Consider the following 22,106-nt stretch of genomic DNA (forward strand, 5'->3'; position numbering starts at 1 on the left):
GATACTTAAAGCTTCAAAAGAAAAGTCCCTACATCAGGAGGACCAGTCCTAACCATACGCTACAAAAGGGGAGCAGATGGTTGAAATAGACCTTATGCTGTAATTACCAAGCAGTTCAGGGTTTGGGGAATGAACACTAAGATGTTGTAAATGGGTTTTAGCCAACTGTCATTTTAGTAAGCATTTTTAACACTTGGATGTTTAGTTTACATTCCTGTCTGATATTATTTTCCCTTGGTCAAGTTTAGTGAATTCATTATTTTTCTTCTGTGTTTGTGACAAAGTTACAGCTTAGAGCTGCATTTCATGTACTGTTTAAGTAACTGTTAATATTCTATTTATAACATAGCAGCAAGTACATTTTTTTCAGATTTTAATATATATCTTTTGTTGTGGATTCATACAGTATGTACAGAGCAGTTTGGTCAAATGAAACATATGATGTTATGAATTTTTAAATGTTTCATAACTGCTGATATAGAATACAGCCTAATTGCATTTTATAAAAAAAACCACTAATCAGGCACACACTATGCTGTGAAGTTTGACTTTTATGTCTTTGCACTGATGTTATGTCAACAGTTAACAACATGAATTTCAGGTGATTTTTAAAATACCCTCAGAAGGTATAAAATGTGTGTTTAATTCATACTAGTAAAAGGCCAGATTACAAAATTACAGTTTTGAAAAACTTGTTATGTATGAATTAGCACTTTTTATTTATGCTCACCTGATTTTTCAAGCAAAAATGTCTAAAGATTAGATGCTAGGCTGACAGGGAGTGGAGATTGCAGCAAGACTGAGTTGCTGGAATCAGGTTGAATTCAGTAAAATTATTCCATTTTGGTTCACCTATCAATATAATGATCTCAAAGCTGGCTTGAATAAGCTTTGTGTTCAGTAAATTATTTTAAAAGTCAAATTTGCATAAACACTTGATTTACAATTTTATTTTTTTTTTTACTTTGGAAATTCAACCTTAAGAAAAATAGGATGTCAGAATTTAAGACCTACAGTTATGAATGCTCTTAAAAATGGTACATCTGAAATTTAGGTACTGTGAGTGATTTAGAATTTTAATATAACAGGTGTGCTTTTTACCTGTTCTGTGCTGCTGTTCCACAATTACAAAGACATATTTTATTCTTTGATATTTTGCATGTGTTCCTTTTTGGCTCAGGAATAATTGCTGTGATTTTAGGAAGTTGCCAAGCCTGTTACAGGAGCTTACAAGAAATAAAGTGAGATAAATTTATAAAAAGAAAAACCAGTTTGGTAACCCTAGCAGTTGGTTGCCTTTTGGTTTACAGGAAGACTTTCCATTTCTGTAACACTGTTTTGAAGTCAGGGTTTTCGATGCTTACATGTGTAGTGAAAGGGGCATCATACATGCTTGCCCTTTTTTTAGGTTTGGGATGTCAGTGAGACTCCACGTGTTACATCTGATCAACAAATACGGATGTCCCAAAGTGATATCTTTAGACTCTTCAGGAAAGCAATAATACTCTTAGACTGTGATGTGTTTTGGGATGGGATATTCTAGCAAAATTACCTGTGATTGTGAATTGCAGAGCAATAATTTTTACAAAGCCATATTTTGTGAGGTATCTTGGGAATTATATTGGAATGGTGAATGGAGGACTTTTTATATAACAGTGGCAGCCTATTTGTAGAATTATGGGACTGTGAGAGTATATTACGCTGTGATTGCATTTTAAGTATTTTGTAACTGGGTATGTGATTTTATGTGCTTCATGTTTACAAAAATATGCCAAGCTGAGCAAGGTCAAGTGGACTATTGAAAATATGTATATTTAATCCATTTTAATGTTTGGCTGCAATAAAACACAGAAGAATATCTTTGTCTTTCTAGTGTCATTATTTATTCCCAAATGTATTAAATATTAGCTATAGGGATAAATATTTGACTTAGCCACTGATTAATATTTTTAATTGTGAATTTGAATATTAAAAATATATTTGAAAGTATTGTTTGCAAGGGTCAAGTAGCAAGTAAAATGAATTAATTTTATTTCTGGCTGCTGTTATGTGAAGGAAATGGGCCCTATGCTGAGGTGTGTGTCTTCTGTAATTGTGTCGTGATCGTCCTCTCAGAGTATTGACATTCTGCAACCACCTAGGGTTGAATTTTTTCCATGAAACATCATTTCTGTTTATAACTTATAATGGATGAGATAGCGCTTCTTAACAAACACAAATGTCTGGAAAAAGTGTTATATCTATTTTGCTTACAGAATATTATGGTTATGGTCCATAGTTTAAATCAGAAATCTGATAAGGTCCATTCACTTCTGTGAAAGCAAAAATCTTCATTGGCCTATTCACTTTTCAGACACCTTCATAGCTTTAATAGTCTGGTATTGCTGACTAGTAGTTTAAGAAAAAGTCAGAAGATTACCTTTCCTTAATATTTTCACATTGCTACGTAGCCATTTGTTATATGTCAGTGAATCTATGAAATCTTGGATTCAGTTGCTTTTTTTTTGAATGCTTACAGGAATACCAGTAAGCAAACAGTAGAATACTGAAGTTGTATTTTAATACTACCAGTTTAAGTGACTTTTAAACATTTTCTGTAATTGAAAAAGTACCATATCATGGCATTTCTTTCAAGGAAGTAAAGAAAATGGCTAAGATTTCATATAGTAAAGATACTGAAAAATGTAATGATTTTACTGATAATTTGTAATTTTACATGTTTCAAAAATTACGTATCTGTCAATAATTTGTATTGTGCATTTTTAGTGTTGATTGAGATTCATGTAAAATCTACAAGGTCTGAAACACATTTTTAATTGTGACTTGGGTTGTTCTTATATGCCATCAAACAATTAGTTGTAATATGAAAAATAAATTTATTCTTCCTAGTAAAAACCTGCTTGGGAATCCCTGGTGCATTTGTTATAGTGATAGCACTCCTAGCCTATAGAGATTAGCTAAAGCTGTTTTGTCAGTGATTTTCATCTTGAATTACTTTGCTGGAAATGAGGACATTGAGTAAAGGATGAGAGTGGTTTGAAGACCTGACTTTTTATTTTGTTTGTTTGCTGGAGCTACAGTTGGTTTAAGTTGATGAAAAAATAGTGTCAAGATTTATTATCATATCCCTGTCTTTGAGAGAGCACATTTTTAAGCCTTTGTCAGAAATAGCATAATTAAAACCTTTTGCACCACTGAAATATGCTAGGGATCAGTGTGGAAGGAACAAAGCAATATGTGCTGAATATGATGCTGAAGTGAATTCTTAGTGAAGTGTGAATTCTTAGCTTCAGAGCTAACAAGATCAAGTTGTGATGAATTTCAAAAGCAGCTACATAGGAGGAAAAGTGGGAGTATTTAAAGATCATTGGAGAAGCTTTGGTGAAGTTGATTGCAATTAATTTAGCAGAATACAGGTTGAAAATAGTGTGAGAGTTTGGAGAACTGATTTTAGTGTATAAATAGGTATAGAGGGCTGTGGGTTATATGTTGCATGAATCTCAGCAATAAAGAAGTGTGAAGCCAGACAAGAAATGGGAGATGGGAGCAGGCTTTAGAGTGACGAGGTCATACACATTGTTCTTCCTGTAATGGCAGAGAAGTTGCAGAAGCAACCAAGATGTGTGGAAGCAGGTTATCCACTGACCTAGAATGAAGTAGAGAGAAGAGGCCAGGTGAGAATCTCAAGTGTTGCTTATAAAGGAGAGGATACATGGAAAATGGGTGCCTAACTAGCATGATGTGTCATGGTAATGGGAGGTGGTACAAATAGAAATATGAGTGTACCAACTGGTTTGTGTGAAAACTGTAAAACTAAACTATTATTTCATCTGGGGCTGCATTATTGCTCTTTTAGAAATATAGTGTTTTGTATGACATATGATCATTTTATTGATTGTGTCATATGTGCAAAAAATACAGAAGCCAGGGTTTTAGGAAGTACTGCACAATGCTTTCATTAAGATACTGCTACAGTAATAATTGTTCCTAGTATGTAACTGACTCTATAGGTCTTTTGTCATTTTTTAGTCTAATTGACAATCTAGATATCATGATGCAATTGAAGAGGTGAATGACTTTCAGCGTGATCATATTTATTTAATTTACCATATAATCAAGTTAATGCTCATTCTGCCTTGTACTGAATATAAATTAGAGTTATAGTGTCCATACATTCAGGAATAGCAGTTGTCAGCCTGTAGAAAAGGATGAAATTAGAGTGTTAAAAAATTTGATTTCATGTGTATGCATAATCCAGTTTCTTCATTAAAAAATGCAACGTTTTTCTACATTTTAAAATGTCATGTTCACACTATAATGCTTCTGAGCAGTCAGTTTAAAAAGCAGTAAAGACTGAGTATTCAGACAAGGTATCTCTAAATTGCTTGGAAATTAAAGAAAATATTTTTATATATGTAAAAATACCTCAAACAGTATATGTTGAAGAGGACAGTAGCTAAAAAGGCAACAGACCTCCCTGTTTAGTGTCCTCTTAAGTTTATTAGGAGGAAATATTGGAAGCTTATTGGGAAAAAAAAATGGAAATGAAAACAGAGTAACCGTGTTAGAATTGTGAGGCAAGATGCATTGTATGTTATAGAGTAGGGCAGGATCAAAAAGTGTTTAGGGGGAGGAAAGATCTTTCTGTATCTACCACCTTCTTGAAATACACATACGTGATTTTTGTCCAGGATTTAGTTTGCCTTTGCTGCAGACTGTCTTAATGCTTACTTAACATCTACCTCTGCAGTCAGATGTTTGCAAAACACCTGTACATTGTTTTAAAAGTTGAAAAAAGACAAAAGCTTCCAAGTGCCCAAGTCACTTCTAAAAATGAGACTTAAGTTGATTTTGTCTTAACATTTTAACCAAATGTATGTATTAAGCTAGTGTTTCCAATATCTTTTAATTAGTGAACAGATTTTCTTTTTTGCAAAATAACTTGCATTGTAAGTGTATATCAACAAAATATATTAAATATCTAGAGGAGAAATTCTATGAAATGTTTTGTGATAGAAGCAATATTGTAATATTTGAAGCATCTCCAGGGAAAGACCTTTTAGGTAACTATATAGTTCAGAAAAGAATCTTTAGTAATTTTAAAAAATAAAAATGGAATAAAAAAGGCCTGTTGACTCAATTATGTTTTGAGTATAAATTGTAATTTTCTTGTATCTCTTTCTTATCATAAAATGTTAACATAAATTATTTCAATGAAATTATATTTTTAATGTTCTAGGGAAAAGTGAAAAAGAAACTGAACAAGACAAAACAGAACAAGGTAAGTCTGAAAGTAACATTCTGTTCTGAAATTCAAAACCATGATTTTTGGGAGGATTGATTTAAATCAGGCTAAAGTCTAGTGAAGCTTTTCTCCAGTACATCTCATGTAGATAAACTGCGGTTGAATAAACATCCAGAGAGCATGTACTTTTATAGGTAAACTCTTGGTTGTTTCCAAGGCTGGCACCAACGTAGCCAATCAATCTTACCTGGTTGCAGAATGGAACGATAGAATTGTTTAGGCTGGAAAAGATCTTTAAGGTCATTGAGTCCAACTCATAACCTAACTGAACCATGTCCCTAAATAACACATCTTTTAAATGTCACCAGGACAGCCTGGCAACCTTTCCAGTGAAAAAAAGTTTTCCTAATGTCCCATCTAAACCTGTCCAGGAGCAACTTGAGGCTGTGGCTTCTTATTCTGTCCCTTGTTACCTGTGGAAAGAGACCAACCTCCCCCTCACTACAATCTCCTTTCAGGATGCTGTAGAGAACAATAAGGTCCTTCCTGAGCCTCCTTCTCTCCAGGTTAAACACCTGCAAAGACTCCCAGCTGCCTCATCAGATTTGTGCTCCAGACCCTTCCCCAGCTCCGTTGCCCTTCTCTGGACACACTCCAGCCCATCAATGTTTCTCTTGTAGTGAGGGGCCCAAAACTGACCCCAGGATGCAACCTCACCAGTGATGAGTACAGGGGGATACCACTGCCCTGCTCCTGCTGGCCATACTAATGCTGATGCAGGCCAGGATGCCACTGGCCTTGGCCACCAGGGAGCAGGCTGGCTCATCAGCTGCTCATCAGCACCCCTGGGTGCTTTTCTGAAGGGCAGCCTTCCAGCCACTCTGCCCTAAGCTTGTAGCATTGCACTGAGTCACGGGATGGTTGTGACAATTCCTGCTGTTTTAGGACTAAAATGTTCAGTGTCATACTCCTAGATTAGTATTCTGGAGGTCAGAGTTCTACCAAGCTCTTTTTCCATCTGAGGGCAAGAGGCAATGTGGGCTACCTGGCCCCTGGAGCTGGGTTCAGCACTGCTAGCTGTGCTAAGTGGGAAGAGACAAGTGACATGTAAATCTGTCCTTGTTGACACTATGATTGCCTAGTCTGTCTTATGTTAAGTAGGAAGGTGCAGAGACAAATTAGATGGAAAATAAGTGGGGTTTTGCTGAAGAGCACTGTGAATCTGCTCTCCCTGCCATGACATTTGTTCTGGCCTCATCTGTTCCCTGTCACTGCACAAATTTTGCAAAACCTCCTTCACTGGGATCATGGCTGGTTGCTGGCAGTGCCCAGAAACCTCAGGGCCTGTGCCAAGGGATTCAGTAGCTCTACTCTTTTTCATTCTGTTTCCATTTTCTGTGTGGCTGTTATTTTATATTTGAGTATTTAGAAATGCTGCTTTTCCAATATTTTGGTATGGTTTATTCGGTTTGGATTTCTATAGTGGTGGTTTAAACACAAGTTTCTAGGACTGGCAAACTTCAGACATTTTATTTAAGTATTAAACGCATCATATGTATGCATTACATATAAAAAGTAAAAAAACACAACCAAAACAACCTGGAAAGCTTGGCAATTATGCCTACATTTCTATTTATTGGCAGGGAATATCTTACTGCAATGAATTTATCTACTTGATAGTGTGAAAAAAAATCACCATTATGTGCTGCTTTTACAGACCTGTTAGAACAGTATAATAAAATGACATACAAGAGCCATCCAGTGTGGGTAGAAAGCAGTCATAGGTAAAAATGCCAGCTTGTGTAAAAAACTTGCTAGTATGCAACATTACTCATCAGAGCCTGTACAAGAACTTCAGGATATGAAAGTATGACAAAGTGGAGCTACATTCCTTTTCTACCCTAGGTGCTTTGTGGTTTTGTTTCTTTTTAAGCAGCAGCTAAATAAATGTCACTGCTGATTACAGAATTTCTATAGGGTGGAAAAAGGGATCATTTTGTTTTCTAGGTTAAATTGATAGATTTTTTCATTCTACCAGGAAAAACAACCCTGCATTTTTAATGAACTTTGTTTATGGATACACTGCTTGTGTGATTCTCATACAAGCTGAATTTTGTTGAACTTTTTTCATAGTTTGAACTGTTTCAAGTTTTCACTTTCAATAAAAGTGGTTAGCTGTAGATGTCCTAGTCAAAGGAAGTGGTATAAGGTGCTATTGAATTTGTTTATTTTAAATTAACCTAATAAGATGCAGCAATAAATTGATGAGAGATGGATTATAAAGTATACTGTCCTGTGATTGGTATATGTAGGAAACTTGGAAATCTAAGGAGTTGGGAATTTGAAATTTCATGTTTGGCTTGGGTTTAGGATTTGCTTCTGATTCTGAGAGTACATTCTGATGTGCAAGTCTGCATTTGTTTTGTGCTATTTGGACATACAAGCTCCAAAGAGCCTTCTGTGCAGAAAGTATTTATACCTTTGAGTAGCTCTTGCAACATAATGACTTTTTCCTGCTGCAGCCTTCATACTACTTGGTTAGCAAAGTGTCCTCCTAGTAATTATGTAAATTTTAGTATTCAACAGTAATTCATCAAGTTTATTGAAAGTCTTACTGAAAATTCATTGATATTAACAAACTCCCCCTCTGGAAAGTTCTCTAAAGAAATCAAAATGAAAATAAACTTGTTTCTAACATACAGTTGCTTCAAGGTTTCTCTGTTATATTTAATTGAAGTGGAGTCTTCATCTTATCTATAAGAATGTAATCAGACGTTATATTTAAACAAGTAATTGAAATAGGATGGGTATTCCAGGTGCATATGAGAACTAATTCTTTAAAAGGTTTCACAGGTAGTACAGTGCAGGACATACATGCCGAATCCATAAGTTTTGTTTCCTCTGAGGTGGTTTTAGTTGTTTTTGATCACATAGACTAAAAAAAAAAATTAACTAAGAAGCCTGATTTTTCAAATTTGATTTCTATTGGATATATATTAAATATTTATTTATAATGGTGAACATATATAAAAAAATAATTTTCAGCTATGGACATGTTTGTTTCATATAGTGAACTTCAGCGTAGGTGCTATTATAAATAGTAACTTTCCCTTTTCAAAATTGATCAAGCATGACAGTAAAAATTAATGCTGTTAGCTGGAACATTCAGTTGCATTGCCTTAGGAACAGAAGTACATGTAAGCCAGGCTTAGGACAATGTCATTCCAATGGCCCTGTAACTTGGTGTCATTTTGATAACGGGTCAGCATTCACCATTGTTTACTCTGGGCATTTAACTTTTAAGATATGTAGGATTTCACTGTGATACCAGTAGAGACCTAATCTGAGGAGATTAAAGTTCTGTTCTTCTAACTAAATGTTGGAGTTTGCTGCAGGGGTTTGCCCTAAATTCCGTTGGGAACAGAGCTCTGTTGTCTGGAGAAAGAGCTTGCACAGTTAGCTCACCTCCAGCATTGCCTCCTTGAGTTAGGTGGGCTGAGTTCCACCCTTGCAAGCTCTGTTTATAACAATATACATAGTACCCATTGATTTGCAAATTTGGTACAGGTTACAATTAGATATCTGTGTTCAGAATGATCAACACAAAAGTATAGTTGTCAAAGTCCAAAACTGCTGCATAATGCTATTCTGAACTAGATATATAGGACATTAGAATAGTACAATGTATTTTTCAATGTAAAGTCAATGCAGAAATTTCTTTCTGGTTTTGTCAGAGGATTCCTCAAGTCCAGCCTTTGAGTGAATCCAAAAGTCTTAATGGTGAAAGTGAGGTGAATGATGGAAATACATGCCAAACCAAAATTATCTTTCTGCTGTTGTTTCTTATGATCAACATCTAACTAACATCTAACATCTAGCCAACCAACCAACAATAATTTCATACAGAAAGCCCTGTAGAATACTTTTTACTGCAAGGGAAATTGTTCTGGAATAACTGCAGTTAAAGATTTATTATAGTAATTAGATTCCAGCTTTATTAGTCTCTAAAATGCCTCAGTTTTTATTGTCTGATTACTTCCCCAGATAAGTTGATTATAGTGGTTTTGCCTGCTCTACCAATAGAGTTTAGAAAGATCTTTTAATTATTCTAGTGCTCCTGGCTTTAAATTGTGTATATGCAGTTTACTCGGTTTTATACCTTCTAAGTTATCATTTATAGAAGCCCATAAAGCAAGTAGATAACTTACACTCTCTGTATCTCACCTAATGAGCTTCCCAAACAACAGGACAATGACAGGATTTTTCATCATCATCAAATTCTCATTCAAGTGTCCAGTGAGATGCAGCACAATTTCCAAAACTAATTCGGGTAATGATATGGGGCTAGTATCAGGAGGGAGGACAATTACTTGAGCAAATTTTGAATTCCAAGTAAAAGTCTACTAATGTGTGTATGTTCTTCAGAACATAATTGAAACTTTGACCTGGGAAGGTGTAGTATTGTTAGTGGGCGGCAAAGGGAATTAGTAAAACAGAAGGTCACGAAATTAGTTGGAAAACAACTACAGACCATCATCATCAGTATCTACTTTGTCATTGACCCACACTCAGAAGTTGCCATTCACAAGTTGCCAAGTCCATTATTATTGAATTTGTATTGCAGCAGGGATGAGAGGATGTTTAGAAAACAAAGCCTATGACCCCCTCTGGAAATTGCTTCCTTAGTTTTTCAAAGTTTAAGACAGAGAACTGACAGGAGGAGCTTTTGCTGCAAGTGACTTAAGAGACTGCATCACAAGAAGGGGTTTTTATTTCAGATTAGCTTTAGAGACAGCATGACATAAGGAGACATAACTATATTGTTATAGCCTCTACAATTAAACAATTATAACTTCTATTAAAACTTCATTTAGGACAAATCATTTATCAAATCATAAAATTATAGAACAGTTTGGGTTGGAAAGGATCTTGAAAGCCAATTTTGTCCAACCCCTGCATTGAGGTAATTCAATTTTCTGGCTAGCGGTAAGAACAACATACAGTCAGTGGAGTAGGATTGTTCCAGTGTACTTTTCAAATCAGAAACTGGGGACCATGTGCCCTCAAGGTGGCTGTAAAGACCAGCCTTTATCTTGAATCACTTATATCTTAAGTAATTAAAACTGGAGTCCTAACTCCTCTCTGTTTTGCATGTGAGTAATAGCAGATGTAATATCAAGGAAGCCACCAGGAATGCTCCCTTAACATCATAGTTAATATGAATGAATCAATAAGTGAATAAAAAAATCTAATTACAAGAGCCAAACCACATTTATGAGGTGGTTTGTTAGATAGGGAGTAGTGTCTTTCCACCCTCATGTTTTCTCCCCCAAGTCCACAGAGGGATTGTAATGTTATTGTCTCACCGTTTCTGAGGACCTAGAAATTTCATTACAGGCAAGTTTAACAAGAAATACTTATGGTAATATGTAATATGGACTCTCATAATCACAGAGCAGGCCCCTCTCAACTGACTGTAAATCTCACAGTTTAGTTTCCAAAGACTGAAGCAAGACTGTCTTGTGTGGAAGGCAACCTTTCCCCCAAAACTCCAAGTCAGACCAGCCAGGCTGTCACTCATTGCTCTCAGTGAACAGACCAGGTTCAAAATGTCAGCTCCAGCACTGGAGGTAAGCCTGCCCTCCTACCCCACCAATTTTCCTAGGCTCTGAACATAAGAAAGGGAGCAGAAGGCTTAGGAAGGGAATTAGTACTGAGAGCAAGGGGGAGGAGGAGAAAGGGGCAGCAAGTGGAAAACTGGCTGAGGTCGTCCCAGCTGAGATTTCCTCTTGGTCATGGTTGCACATCAGCTCACAAGCTCTCTGTTTGAGGTGTCCTTCCTGGCAGGTCTGTTGGGACAGAATCGAATCGCAGAATTTGAGTATCTGCTCCCAATATTTTACAAGGCACAGGAGAGAGAGATGATTTGTATTAAGTGTATGGAAGTGCATAGTGGTTTTTAGATACAAACGCTAATTGTTCTGGAAGTGTTAATGATGTTATCTCCTACTTACTTTGCTCAGGAAGAAAACTGTACATGCATCCTTTGATCAGAGGCTCAGAGTATGGCAGCTAGGACAAAACAATTCATGCTATGTGTTGTGGTAAAGATACCTTATCTTTTAAATTATCTTCTCAGGAAACAACAAGTTGAAGCCTTTACAGTGTAGAAAATACCTTCACCTGCTTAAATTTGCTATCTGTTAAAATGCCTAGTGCATGGCATCTCTGTAGGGTAAAAGATGTGTGTTAATTGTGAAAGATAATCATGATAGCATTTAATATTTTTGTCCAATTCTGGCTAATGTTTACTGTTTTGTTGTACCACACTGATATCTAATCAGACAGGTCATCAGTGTTTTCTCTTTTAGGAGAATGAGGTTTTCCTTAGCCTGGATGATGGTGTTATATTTTAGATGAAAAGATTAAATGGAGAGATTTCACACACACAACCATTCCCACTTCTCTGGAAGCTAGAGGGGATTCATTTACTCCATTATAGAAGTGGTATTACTAGTGACATTATTTGTGACATTTCTATGAGTTTTTTCTCTATTGCTTTGGACTTAGGGGCATATATAATAGGGCTATATATAATAATTTTTTTTGCCATGTACTAGTTATCTCTTTTTGTTTTCTTTGTTATCCATGTAACTGCCTTAACGTAATTGTCTACTTGATGTTTTATACCAATTTCCAGCCTTGGGTTCTGCTCAGTTACACAAGAATTTGCAGACATTTGATCATATGAGGACATTTGTCTAGAAATACTAGAAAGTTTTAATTCCTTGATTATTATATCTTCAGGCAGCTTTTCACATTAATAGTTATGAAGTATCAAGGAATATAATTTTGTGATTAAATCAACAGTTTGCAAAATTGCCTTTCTGATGCTGTTTGGATGGTTTCTTAAGGTAAAATGATCTGCTTCAGGTGAAGATTTACAGAACTTGATTCTTTGAATGTTATTAGTATTTTATTTTTTACAGAAAATGCTAATAAGAGCAGTGGGAATTGAGATTGCTTTCTATCACAAGGCAGTGTTTTTAATCATTTATGGCTTTTCTGAAATTATAGCACTGAGGTGAAATTTTACATTGGGAAAATTTTTGGCGTTTCAATATTCTCTATTGCTGATATTGGGCTAGGAGGAATCTCAGGTACAGTGATGACTGGCACAGTGAGCTCCTGTGAGGACTTCAAATGAGAGAGTGAAAGTTACTTATGCAATTACAGTGTTGGCACTAAAGCACATTGACATATAATAGTATATTACAGAAATTGTGAACATATGACTAAGTGACGCCTAAAGGTTACTTTGTCTCTTTAGTTGACCAAAGGCCTTATCAGCTGTGTTCATTGCTCTTGGCAGATGCTTACTCATCTTGTTATTTCATATAAACAGAATTTTCAGTAACAAGAATTCCACAGTTCCCCTCAGCAGCCTGTTCCGCTGTGCTTGCTCAGAGACAGTAGTTCCAGATGTTCAAGCCAAATTATCTGTTATAGCCATTTTAAGCCTTCTCTTCCTTATCCTAACTATGATGATACAGAAAATAATTTATTCTTTTCATCTCTGTAGCTATGTTTTACAGAGTAGTGTGTACCTGTCTTCCTATGGCAAACTCTTTATTACTGCCTTTTTACCCTTTGTTCTTACCTATTGTTGCTCCCCTCCCCACTCAGTTAAAGGCAAAATATTTTTAAACCAGTCTTCAAGAGTGATTCAATTGTGTTTACTAATTTGGTTACTTTTCCTTAATTTTGATGTGATTCTCTTCTGGTCTGAAGAGTATCTAGCAGTGTGTTCATTATTATACAAAAGGAATTTCTCTGTCCCTTGTAGAAGTAACACTGTCACTGTCTTTGGTGATGACAAAGTTATTTTCAACATAAAACCAAAATATGCCTGGTATTTTAGTTTTCATTTACCAAAGCAGCTATATGAAATAGTTTATCAAATTTCATTGGATTATATGACAGGCTGTTAAGTTTACTGTACATTTTGTGTAATACATTGCTACTTCTATTTTTTTTTTTTTAATTCTGTATCTTGATAAATGAGATATGAGATTGCTTGTCATCACTGGTAATTATTTTGTCTCCAGCACAAGAACTAGCATAGAGTTTCTTGTAACACTTCTTCCTAGCTTGCTGCTTTTTCAGTGGAAACTTTTCTCTAAGGAAGTCTTCAGGAATCTTATGACAGCAGTCCTAGATAGAATGCCTATTCTCCAAGGCTGTTATTGAAAATCCTCAGTAGTATTCTTGAAAGCCCACAGTATGATAAGTAAAAGGATTATTACCATTTTAATGCTCAACCTGATTTGGACCACAAACCGACCAAGCAGTTGTGTGATCATGCACGACTTCAGTGTCATGGTAAAATTTGTCATTGAAGAAAAATTACATATATTTTCCTTTGAAAATAGATAAGTTAACTTCTTTGTATCATTGAATTTAATATATTGGGACACATCTGCTAAAGGATTATTGCACTAGAAGGAGGCAATGGATAATTTATTAAAATACCCCTGCAGGGAGATAGCAGGCTATCTGGTTAATATAGAGGAATGCTTGATGGTTACGCTGAAAGCTCCCTGGTGAATCCTTTAACATAGGAATAGAATGGGAGATGAGAATGATTGCTCGTTATATAATGTTTACTGTGTTATATTGGTGCCTAGCAGATGAATAATATTTATGTTAACAACTCCTTTCCAGCTTTTTATATTGATCTCCTGCTGGTCTAGGGCTGATATATAATCTACTGAAAATAGGAAGATAGTGCTTTTTTTTTTATAATGGAGGGTGGTAAATAGGTTCTTCCAACACATCACCCAAGTTGGATATGAAAGGGAACATAGTGTATCTTTGTGCCACAGACTTGTAAGATTTTAATTTACTTTTTTAATTTACTTTTTTTTTTTTCCTGAGCTGTTTCTCATGTCTTTGTAAACTTAAATGAACTGTAGAGAGTGTCCCACAGGCAGTGGGAGTTTCCTGGTGGGCGGGAAAGCTTCTTTCCTTTGCCTCAAAGGAACCTCACTGTTGCCATGCTTACTGAGTTTGAGAAGGACCAAATGACTCTGTCTTTCCATCAATGCTCAAAGCTAAAAAGCTGACAGATAGCTGTCCTGCCTCACTGAAATAAGAGTTCCTGTGTAGCTCGCCAACCTTAAATAAAGATTTTCATTCATGCCGTAAGAATTGAGAACTCACATTTTAGTTGTTTACGTTACTTAGAGAACATAAACTAAACCAAGTGTTTGGTGGCAATATCCCATTGGAAGGTCCCCAGATACTCTACCCAGAAGAACTGACATGCCTCAGTTTTCTTGCTAACAGCAAAGGACAGTTTCACATGGCAACTAAGAGCAAAATGAACCTAAAAAGTCCTCAAGGTCACTTGCTTTCATTGGTTCCTTGGGTTGATGTTTCTGGGTTCTTCCACTCCTCCTGTTAAGCAAGCCAGGTCTCAGAAATAGCAACGGTTTCTTAAAAACCTGAGCTGGCATGTTTTTTAAAAAGAAAAAAACAAAGACAAAACCCAAGAAACCTTTTGCATGTTATTTGTTGTTCTTTTCGGGTCAAATGATATTATGTGAGAAACTTCACACATCTCAGTCACTGTGGACTGAAGGTTTGGAGTGGAAGGATCCTTACACTTGAAATAAGAGCTGTTTATGTGAATCTTACTGGATTTTACTTGGAAGAGAGCCAGTGCTGTGCTCCTTAATCATTAAATGCATGAAAAGACAGTAAAGACATTGCTTTCCTATAAAATGGAGGATAGTAAATTAAGACAGAGAAAGACTGTGATCAGCAACAGATTGGAAAGCATTTCTCCTACATCATGTATGGAGAATAAAGAAAAGGCATTAAAAACATCTGTTTTATCAAGAAAAATGCCACACTTCTCTTTAGTCAGTGCAGTTCCATGACAACTGCATCCCTTAAGAACATTACTGTGTGCTTCAGTATAAATGTTTGATTTCAAATCAGGTTACAATAAAAAACTTGAAAGTGTTTATAGAAGCAAAACCAACGTATGAAATTATGCTATTTGTGAGTTTATCTTGTAAAAGGAGTAAACTCCTAAATGTCAGACAGTTTTGTTTTGTGGTAGCTAATGTTTGTTTTGGTAGCTAATGTCATGAAAAGTTGCAGTCTGTACTATTATAAGAGGAATCAACAGAGATTTAAGAATACTAGTGTATTGCTGCTGTAGTACCTTTTGTTTATAAATCTTAATACATTTTTTAATATTTAAAGCTTTTTACAACCTTTGTGAATTAAAAACATGGAATTTAGTAAGACAGCTTAAATTCTGTTCTCTTCCTGCTCCTGAAAAGCAATGGCATCTATTCAGCTGTGCATACCAACACTGCAGAAGAGTTTAAAAGGGGTAGTATAAGAAAAACTCCACACAGAGCTGTCTGAGTTCAGCATTGAAAAGAACAGTAAAAGTCTCACACAGAAAGAAACAAAAGTAGCCAAGGGTAGTTATTTTTCATTTTATACAGAAGAAGTTCAGACATCAGAAGTTATGACATCCTCTAATGATTGGATGGACTTAGTATTGGTTTAGCACAACCCAAGGCATTGGTCTTTCTCTGAGGTTTGACACAAACAATGTGATTTACCTGCCTAAAACTCTCTGTAGGATCAGAGTCTCAGAGAGACAGTGTCATTTAGTGAATCACAAGCACAGCTTCCACTAGCATGTGGTAGCTCTTGTCATTCCTGAACAGTGCACCTGAGGACTTGGGAAGCAGAGTAAAACGTGGCTAGTTACTATAACTTGTTATCCAAAATACTTGCTACAGCATTGCATCAGATGGTGTTACGCTGTAGGACCTTTGATTTAAACTTTACATATACCAGTTACAGCATTCCCTATTTAAACTTCTACAAAGAAAATAGTAATTTTACTTATTTTTCTGCTATTAATGACCCACTTTCCACAGAGGGGTGAAAAAACAGCATTGCATAATTAAAGCAAAAAAGATGTGCTACTAATTACAGATATACATAACTAGTAGTTCTATCAGACAATATGTATTTCCTCTACTTGTGTCAGAAAAGGTGGAATCTTTTATTTTAATGAAGTGCAAGTGCAGAGTTAAGCTGTAGCAAATGTGGAGGAAACCAGTTACCTGCTGTCATATCCTTTCAGTAGCATACTTGCATTTTTTTAATGACTAAGCAGTCTTACTGTAACCAGGTAGACATTGTTTAAGAGTAAGCGACTATGAAGTAAATGGCTGTTTAAATTGACACCATTTACTTAAATTTTCTTCAAATGCAGTTTACTTTACACAATTTATTTCAAGGCTGATTTTCTGCATACTGCTGCTGCTCTGCTGCTGTGTGATAGCTTACTAAGCTGTAGAAACTAAGCTGATCTCTTGAAGGAGTCTTAACCCAACATTTCAGTGTTGAATTTGTTTTCATCAGGAAGTTCAAATACTTGACTTTTCAAGTCCCTCCTAATCTGAGTAACTATGATTTCTTTGAACTGTTCTAATCAGAGAATGGGTGAGGTTTGAAGAGACCACAGTGTGTCATTTGGTTCAACCTTCCTGTTCAAGCACAGGCACAAGCACAGGACACAAGATTGCATCCAGACAGTTCTGGAATATCTCCAGTGATGGAGACTCCACAACCTCTCTGGGCAATCTCTTCCAGTGCTTGGTGATCTGCACAGTGAAAGAGTTCTCATGTTCTTCCTCATGTTCAGGTGGAATTTCCCATGCATCAGTTTCTGCCTGTTGCCTCTTGTCCTATTGCTTGGCAGCACTGAGAAGAGCCTGACTCCATACTCGTCACCAACTTTTAAGATATTTATACACATTGATGAGGTCCCCTCTCAGTCGTCTCTCCTTAGGCTGAACAGGCCCAACTCCCTCAGCCTTTCCCATAAAAGAGACATTCCAGTCCCTTAATCATCTGTCTTTATTGCCCTCCACTGGATCCACTCCAGGAGCTCCATGTCTCTCTTGTCCTGAGGAGCCCAGAACTGCACACAGCACTCCAGATGCTGCCTCAGTAATTCCTCTGCAAAGCACATACTCACAACTTTTAGAAATGACTAGTGTGCCATGATGATCATATTTTTCATGATACTGTATGAATGTGGAAAAATAACAGTTCCCTTTGCTCTTCCACATCAGTTGAACCATTTGGAATAAAAAATCCTTGACTGTAATGTGATGAAAAATGCTTTATTCTAAACTTAACTGCCAAGTTACTCAATTTGAATGACTGAAGTTTGCTTTTTCATATAGGAGTTTATGATTGTAATAAGTAAGAAATCAGTTTCTTTTCAGTGTAATTTGAAACTGCCTTACTTGAAAATGATGCACTTTGCCAGCACAGTCCCTAGCTAAGTGTTACTTCAGGCAATTGAAATACGAAAGAAGTAATGAACTGTCTGTTTGTTCAATCTTCTAGCTAAAAAGAAGAAGAAGCCAAAGCTCTTAAACAAGTTTGATAAGACCATTAAAGCTGAACTAGATGCTGCAGAAAAACTACGTAAAAAAGTAAGTTTTGAATGTTTCACTCAGAATTGTATGCAGTGGACAAAAATCAATAAATTAAATACTTGTAAAAACGGAGAATGAATTTTAGATAACTTTTTGTGAAATTAACTTTTGAAATACTCAGCGCATATTTGTCCTTCAAGTTTAATTTTGGCTGGATAGTTTGCATTAATTTTTTTAAAGTCATAAGTGTATGTCTGTTCATATGTGTTTGTTAACCTTGAATATATGTAGCTTCATCATTGAATTTCTGCTTAAATGGATCACATCAAACAGGGTTAGTTCTGTCCTATCACCCTTGTCCAGTTGACTACTGAGGTCAAGTGCTACCAGGTAACTCTGTGTGTATTAGCAGGGATCTTTCAGTGAGTGTTCAGGGATCTTTCCTTTTGAGTGTTAGGTACGGATCACTGAAGTAGGTGTTGTTTTGGTTGAGATTCTGAGTCCTGGGAGTGTCTAGGCTGCTGTACAGCTGCTTAGAGGATGAAACAGATGTTCCTGCTTCTCACCAGGGGCAGCAAGACCTTAACATCAATCATTCAGTTTGGGTAGTTCTGAATTTAATAATGTGACCATGAAAAACAAACCAAAAATCCCCCAAGCTCTTCAGTAATTTCCCCTTATAGCTTCCAATTTTATACTTTCATTTGAATATTTCAGAAAAGAATACCTTTGCAAAGATGTCCCTTTTCCAGATGTGAGATTAAATACTGATGCAAGACTGTGGCTGTTAAAAATGAGAGCCTTCAAATCTTTTGAATGTATTTCTTGTTAAAGAAGACAGTTCTAGACTCACAGGCAGTTCTAGCACTTAAGGAACAACTGCAGGTCTTTGCTGTACCGTAGATTTGAGGTAAATGAGCAGTGAGATATAATATTTTCAGTACAGTAAAATAAAAACTAATTTGGTCATTGCAGGTGCAGAATTATTCTTGATTTTCAGGACACATTGTGCAGTTTTGACTTTATCTTGCCATCTATGCAGCCCCAGAGTTCTGGTAGGTCTGTGATGGGACCGAAGGGCTCTTGCATAGGTAGAGCTAACCTCTGGCTGCTACTGCTGATGTTCCACACTAGAAGCCTTCTTTACATGTTAGAATACAAAAACAAAAGAAATTTTCATGCTTCTTGTTAATTAAGCAATTGGTTAATCAGAAAAAGGTGTAATAGACACATTTGATGAATCTGTAGGGTCAGCTTGTTGACTCTCTTTTCCTCTTGTATTTCTTGATAAGTTACAGATAGTCATTCATGTCATGTAGGAATCAGGATAAATTTAGGAGCAAATCAGATGTGTATAATATTTTAAGACAGTAGGGCAGTTGTGTATAATTCATACACATATAACTCATATTTATAAAGCTGTAATGAGGTGGAAGTGGCAGCCAGGTCTATTGCCAAATGTTGCCAAGCAGTGCTTAGCACCTCTTTCACAGTGGGGCTGGTTCTTCTCAACTTCCATCTGTACCTGCTAGTCAATGCCCATCACAGGATCAATCCATCAGGAGAATACCACAGTTCCATTTGGACTTGAGTGACATGTCCTGAGGGATGTTGTCATGCAAAGAACTTGAAGGAAACAGACATACACTGTGATTGAATCTACAATATTTTCCTTAGAACTGTAGTTATGGTGCTGTTCATCATGACAGGTATGCAGAGGGAAAATTTCCACCTGTCTCCAGAATTTTCTTCCTGTTCTCTATTATTTTTCATCCAGAATTGGTTATTAGCAGTAGGGTATTTACTTTTCTATACAGACAGGTTATTTTCATCTCAGCATTTTATCCAGTGAACAACGGAAAGTGAGTAAAGTATGAAAAACCAAGTTATTAATTTTCACCATGGAAATTAGATTACATTGTTTCATAAATAATGACAATTCCTCTTAAAAAGGCACTCCCAACAAAAGTATGAGTGAAAGCTGTTGATTCAGTTTGCATTGCTTTGTGTTTGTTCTTTAATTGTAAAACTAATGTGTTATTAGATCCTGCATCCTTCGGCATTTTTATTAGATAGAGTTGCTGATAAATATCTCTGCTTTTCAGGGAAAAGTTGAAGAAGCTCTAAGGGCCTTTGAAGCATTAGTGAATCGATATCCACAAAGTCCTCGAGCAAGATATGGGAAAGCACAGGTACTTAGGAAAAAAAGTGATAGGTGTTGAAAAAAGCTGAAATAAACATTTTGTTTTACCAATAGAGTTATAAACACTATTTAGAATTAATTTATAAATTTATGCTGCTTTTCTAGATAAAAAAAAGAACCATGTGATCTGTCATATGTATCTCTTCAGTCAGCTGTCCTGCCCCAGTTGTTTTGGCAGCTTTTGTGGAACTTCAGTGGGAAGTACTATAAATAACAACAAAAAAAAAGATACATCCTGTAGATCTCAGGAGAGCTGTCAGATGAATGGCAAGAGATAAATACCAACTAATACCCAGTGCAGGAACAACAGGCGGAACCTACCTGTTACATACTATTTGCTGTAGCTGGGAAATCAACATGTCTGTCAGCCTGGGATAAATGCAGCTTGTTGCTCTAGTGGGAATAGAGAAGAGGATTTGGAGATTTTATAGAGAAAGTGTTAAAGAATAAAGAACACAAATTCTCAGGCAGTGAGGCTTAATTAACTTTACTTGTAGAGTGAGTTATGTTTCAGGTGTTTCCCTTCAAAAAAAAAAAAAAACCTAGGAAAACCAACCAAAACCCAGAAGGCATCAGAAAATAATCTCTGCATTTATAATACTTTTAGGCTGTGTTGAGATGTCTCCAAAGGGAATAATAGTAGGATAATCCTGCTACACGAGGAGTAATAAAAAACTCCTTGAACTCATGTTAATCAGGATAAAAAAGTGAAGCCCTCACTGCAGGAAGGAATGGTGCTGTTAGACAATTGATGGGGAGCTTGGAGTCACAACCAGTTTCCTCTTGGTTAATAATAGTCATGCTAAAACCAAATCTGTGATTATCCAAAAATCTATCACACAAGCACTTGATACAGAGCAGACCAAATGCTTCAGTGCTCTCTGTGGTAACACTTTGCTGAACTCTTTGCCATTTACAGTAGGAGACCACTTTGTTCATACAGATGATGAACTTCTCTCTGTTAAGTTATGCTTTTAATATTTACCAGTTTTTACAAATCTACTCATTATATCTAGTAGAATATGCTTCCTTCCTCCTCTGTTGCTTTAGGGAGAAGGGCAGATCACTGCAGCCAGTTGTGAAATTTATTCTCATTCGGAATTCCCATCTCAGTGACCCAGCTTCATTTGTCCATTTACAGCAATTTGTAGTTGCCTACTACTACTTTAGTAATCCATGAAAGGTCAATACATACCAAGATCTGAGGAAATAATTAGGTGCATTTCCTGAGAGTGTGTAAAAACAATGATAAATTCATTTTCTGTAGCCTTTGAAGGTTCATACTCGTCATTTTACTGAACGGTCATATTGATATAATCAATGGCAGTTTTATTGAACCCAGTATGTGTAAGTTTAAGCTGTTTGAAGGAATAGGAAAACCATAGGCTTCAGATAGATGAGTTAGTCTTAAGATTTGCATTGTAACACAGTATTATTTTTAAATGTGTATTCATACAAAAAAAATTCATTTAAATTTGCTTTTTCTCATCACTAAAAGTAAAACTGCAAAGCATAAGGTTAAAGGCCTTGAAGGTTAGAGCTAAAGAGGGTCAAGAATTCAACACAAAAGTATATTTTTCCTTTTCTTTGAAGCATCAACCAGCATTACATGCTTATTTTGTAGATTCAATTTTTAATAAGATATGAGGATTGATTTTTTTCTGGATCCTTTAATGGCTTTAAAAGGCAATGGTTTTCCCAAAAAAACTACAAAATATTTCATTGTTAGTATGTTTTTCAGAAATATGAGTAGTTCTTTATTTGCTCTCTGAATTACACTTGAGCCAGATAAAATGATACTCTACAGAACTAATTAACATCTTTACAAAAACTGGAAAGAACAGTAGATAGCTTTTTACCCTCCTTATATGGTTTCTACTGGTGGAGTTATGCAGATTTTATGCTGACAATTTTTGCTTCTTTTTTTATATATCTGTAATATTCTTCGCCCTGCAATTCCTTTGAAAAAAGAAGAAATAAATTTCCTAGTGAATTTCCTTACATCAGAAAAAATAAGTTATTGCTTAAAACTGATTTCTGAAGTTGTCTCTGAAAGCTGCTTGATGAACTGTTTGGCTGAGTAACCACATTTTTTGGTATTTCCAATACTAAGTTTTAAAGCAACTCAAGTGCAACAATATTTCAGATACTTGTTATAACATATAGAGAT

The 22,106-nt window shown here is 35.9% G+C and overlaps 1 protein-coding gene across 6 annotated transcripts in view; it reads left to right on the top strand.

Annotated features, from left to right (window-relative positions):
• ASPH (aspartate beta-hydroxylase) overlaps positions 1-22,106 on the top strand; it is a 114,834-nt gene that overhangs the window by 58,238 nt on the left and 34,490 nt on the right. For all 6 annotated transcript variants that reach the window (XM_039702986.1, XM_039702987.1, XM_039702989.1 and 3 more), the window contains 3 exons: positions 5,240-5,281; positions 17,702-17,790; positions 19,839-19,925. In XM_039702986.1, coding sequence (XP_039558920.1) covers positions 5,240-5,281; positions 17,702-17,790; positions 19,839-19,925 — 218 coding nt within the window. The remainder of the gene's footprint in view (positions 1-5,239; positions 5,282-17,701; positions 17,791-19,838; positions 19,926-22,106) is intronic.

Source organism: Passer montanus, unplaced genomic scaffold, assembly GCF_014805655.1.
Source record: "Passer montanus isolate IOZ18808 unplaced genomic scaffold, ASM1480565v1 scaffold16, whole genome shotgun sequence".
Taxonomy (NCBI): Eukaryota; Metazoa; Chordata; class Aves; order Passeriformes; family Passeridae; genus Passer; species Passer montanus.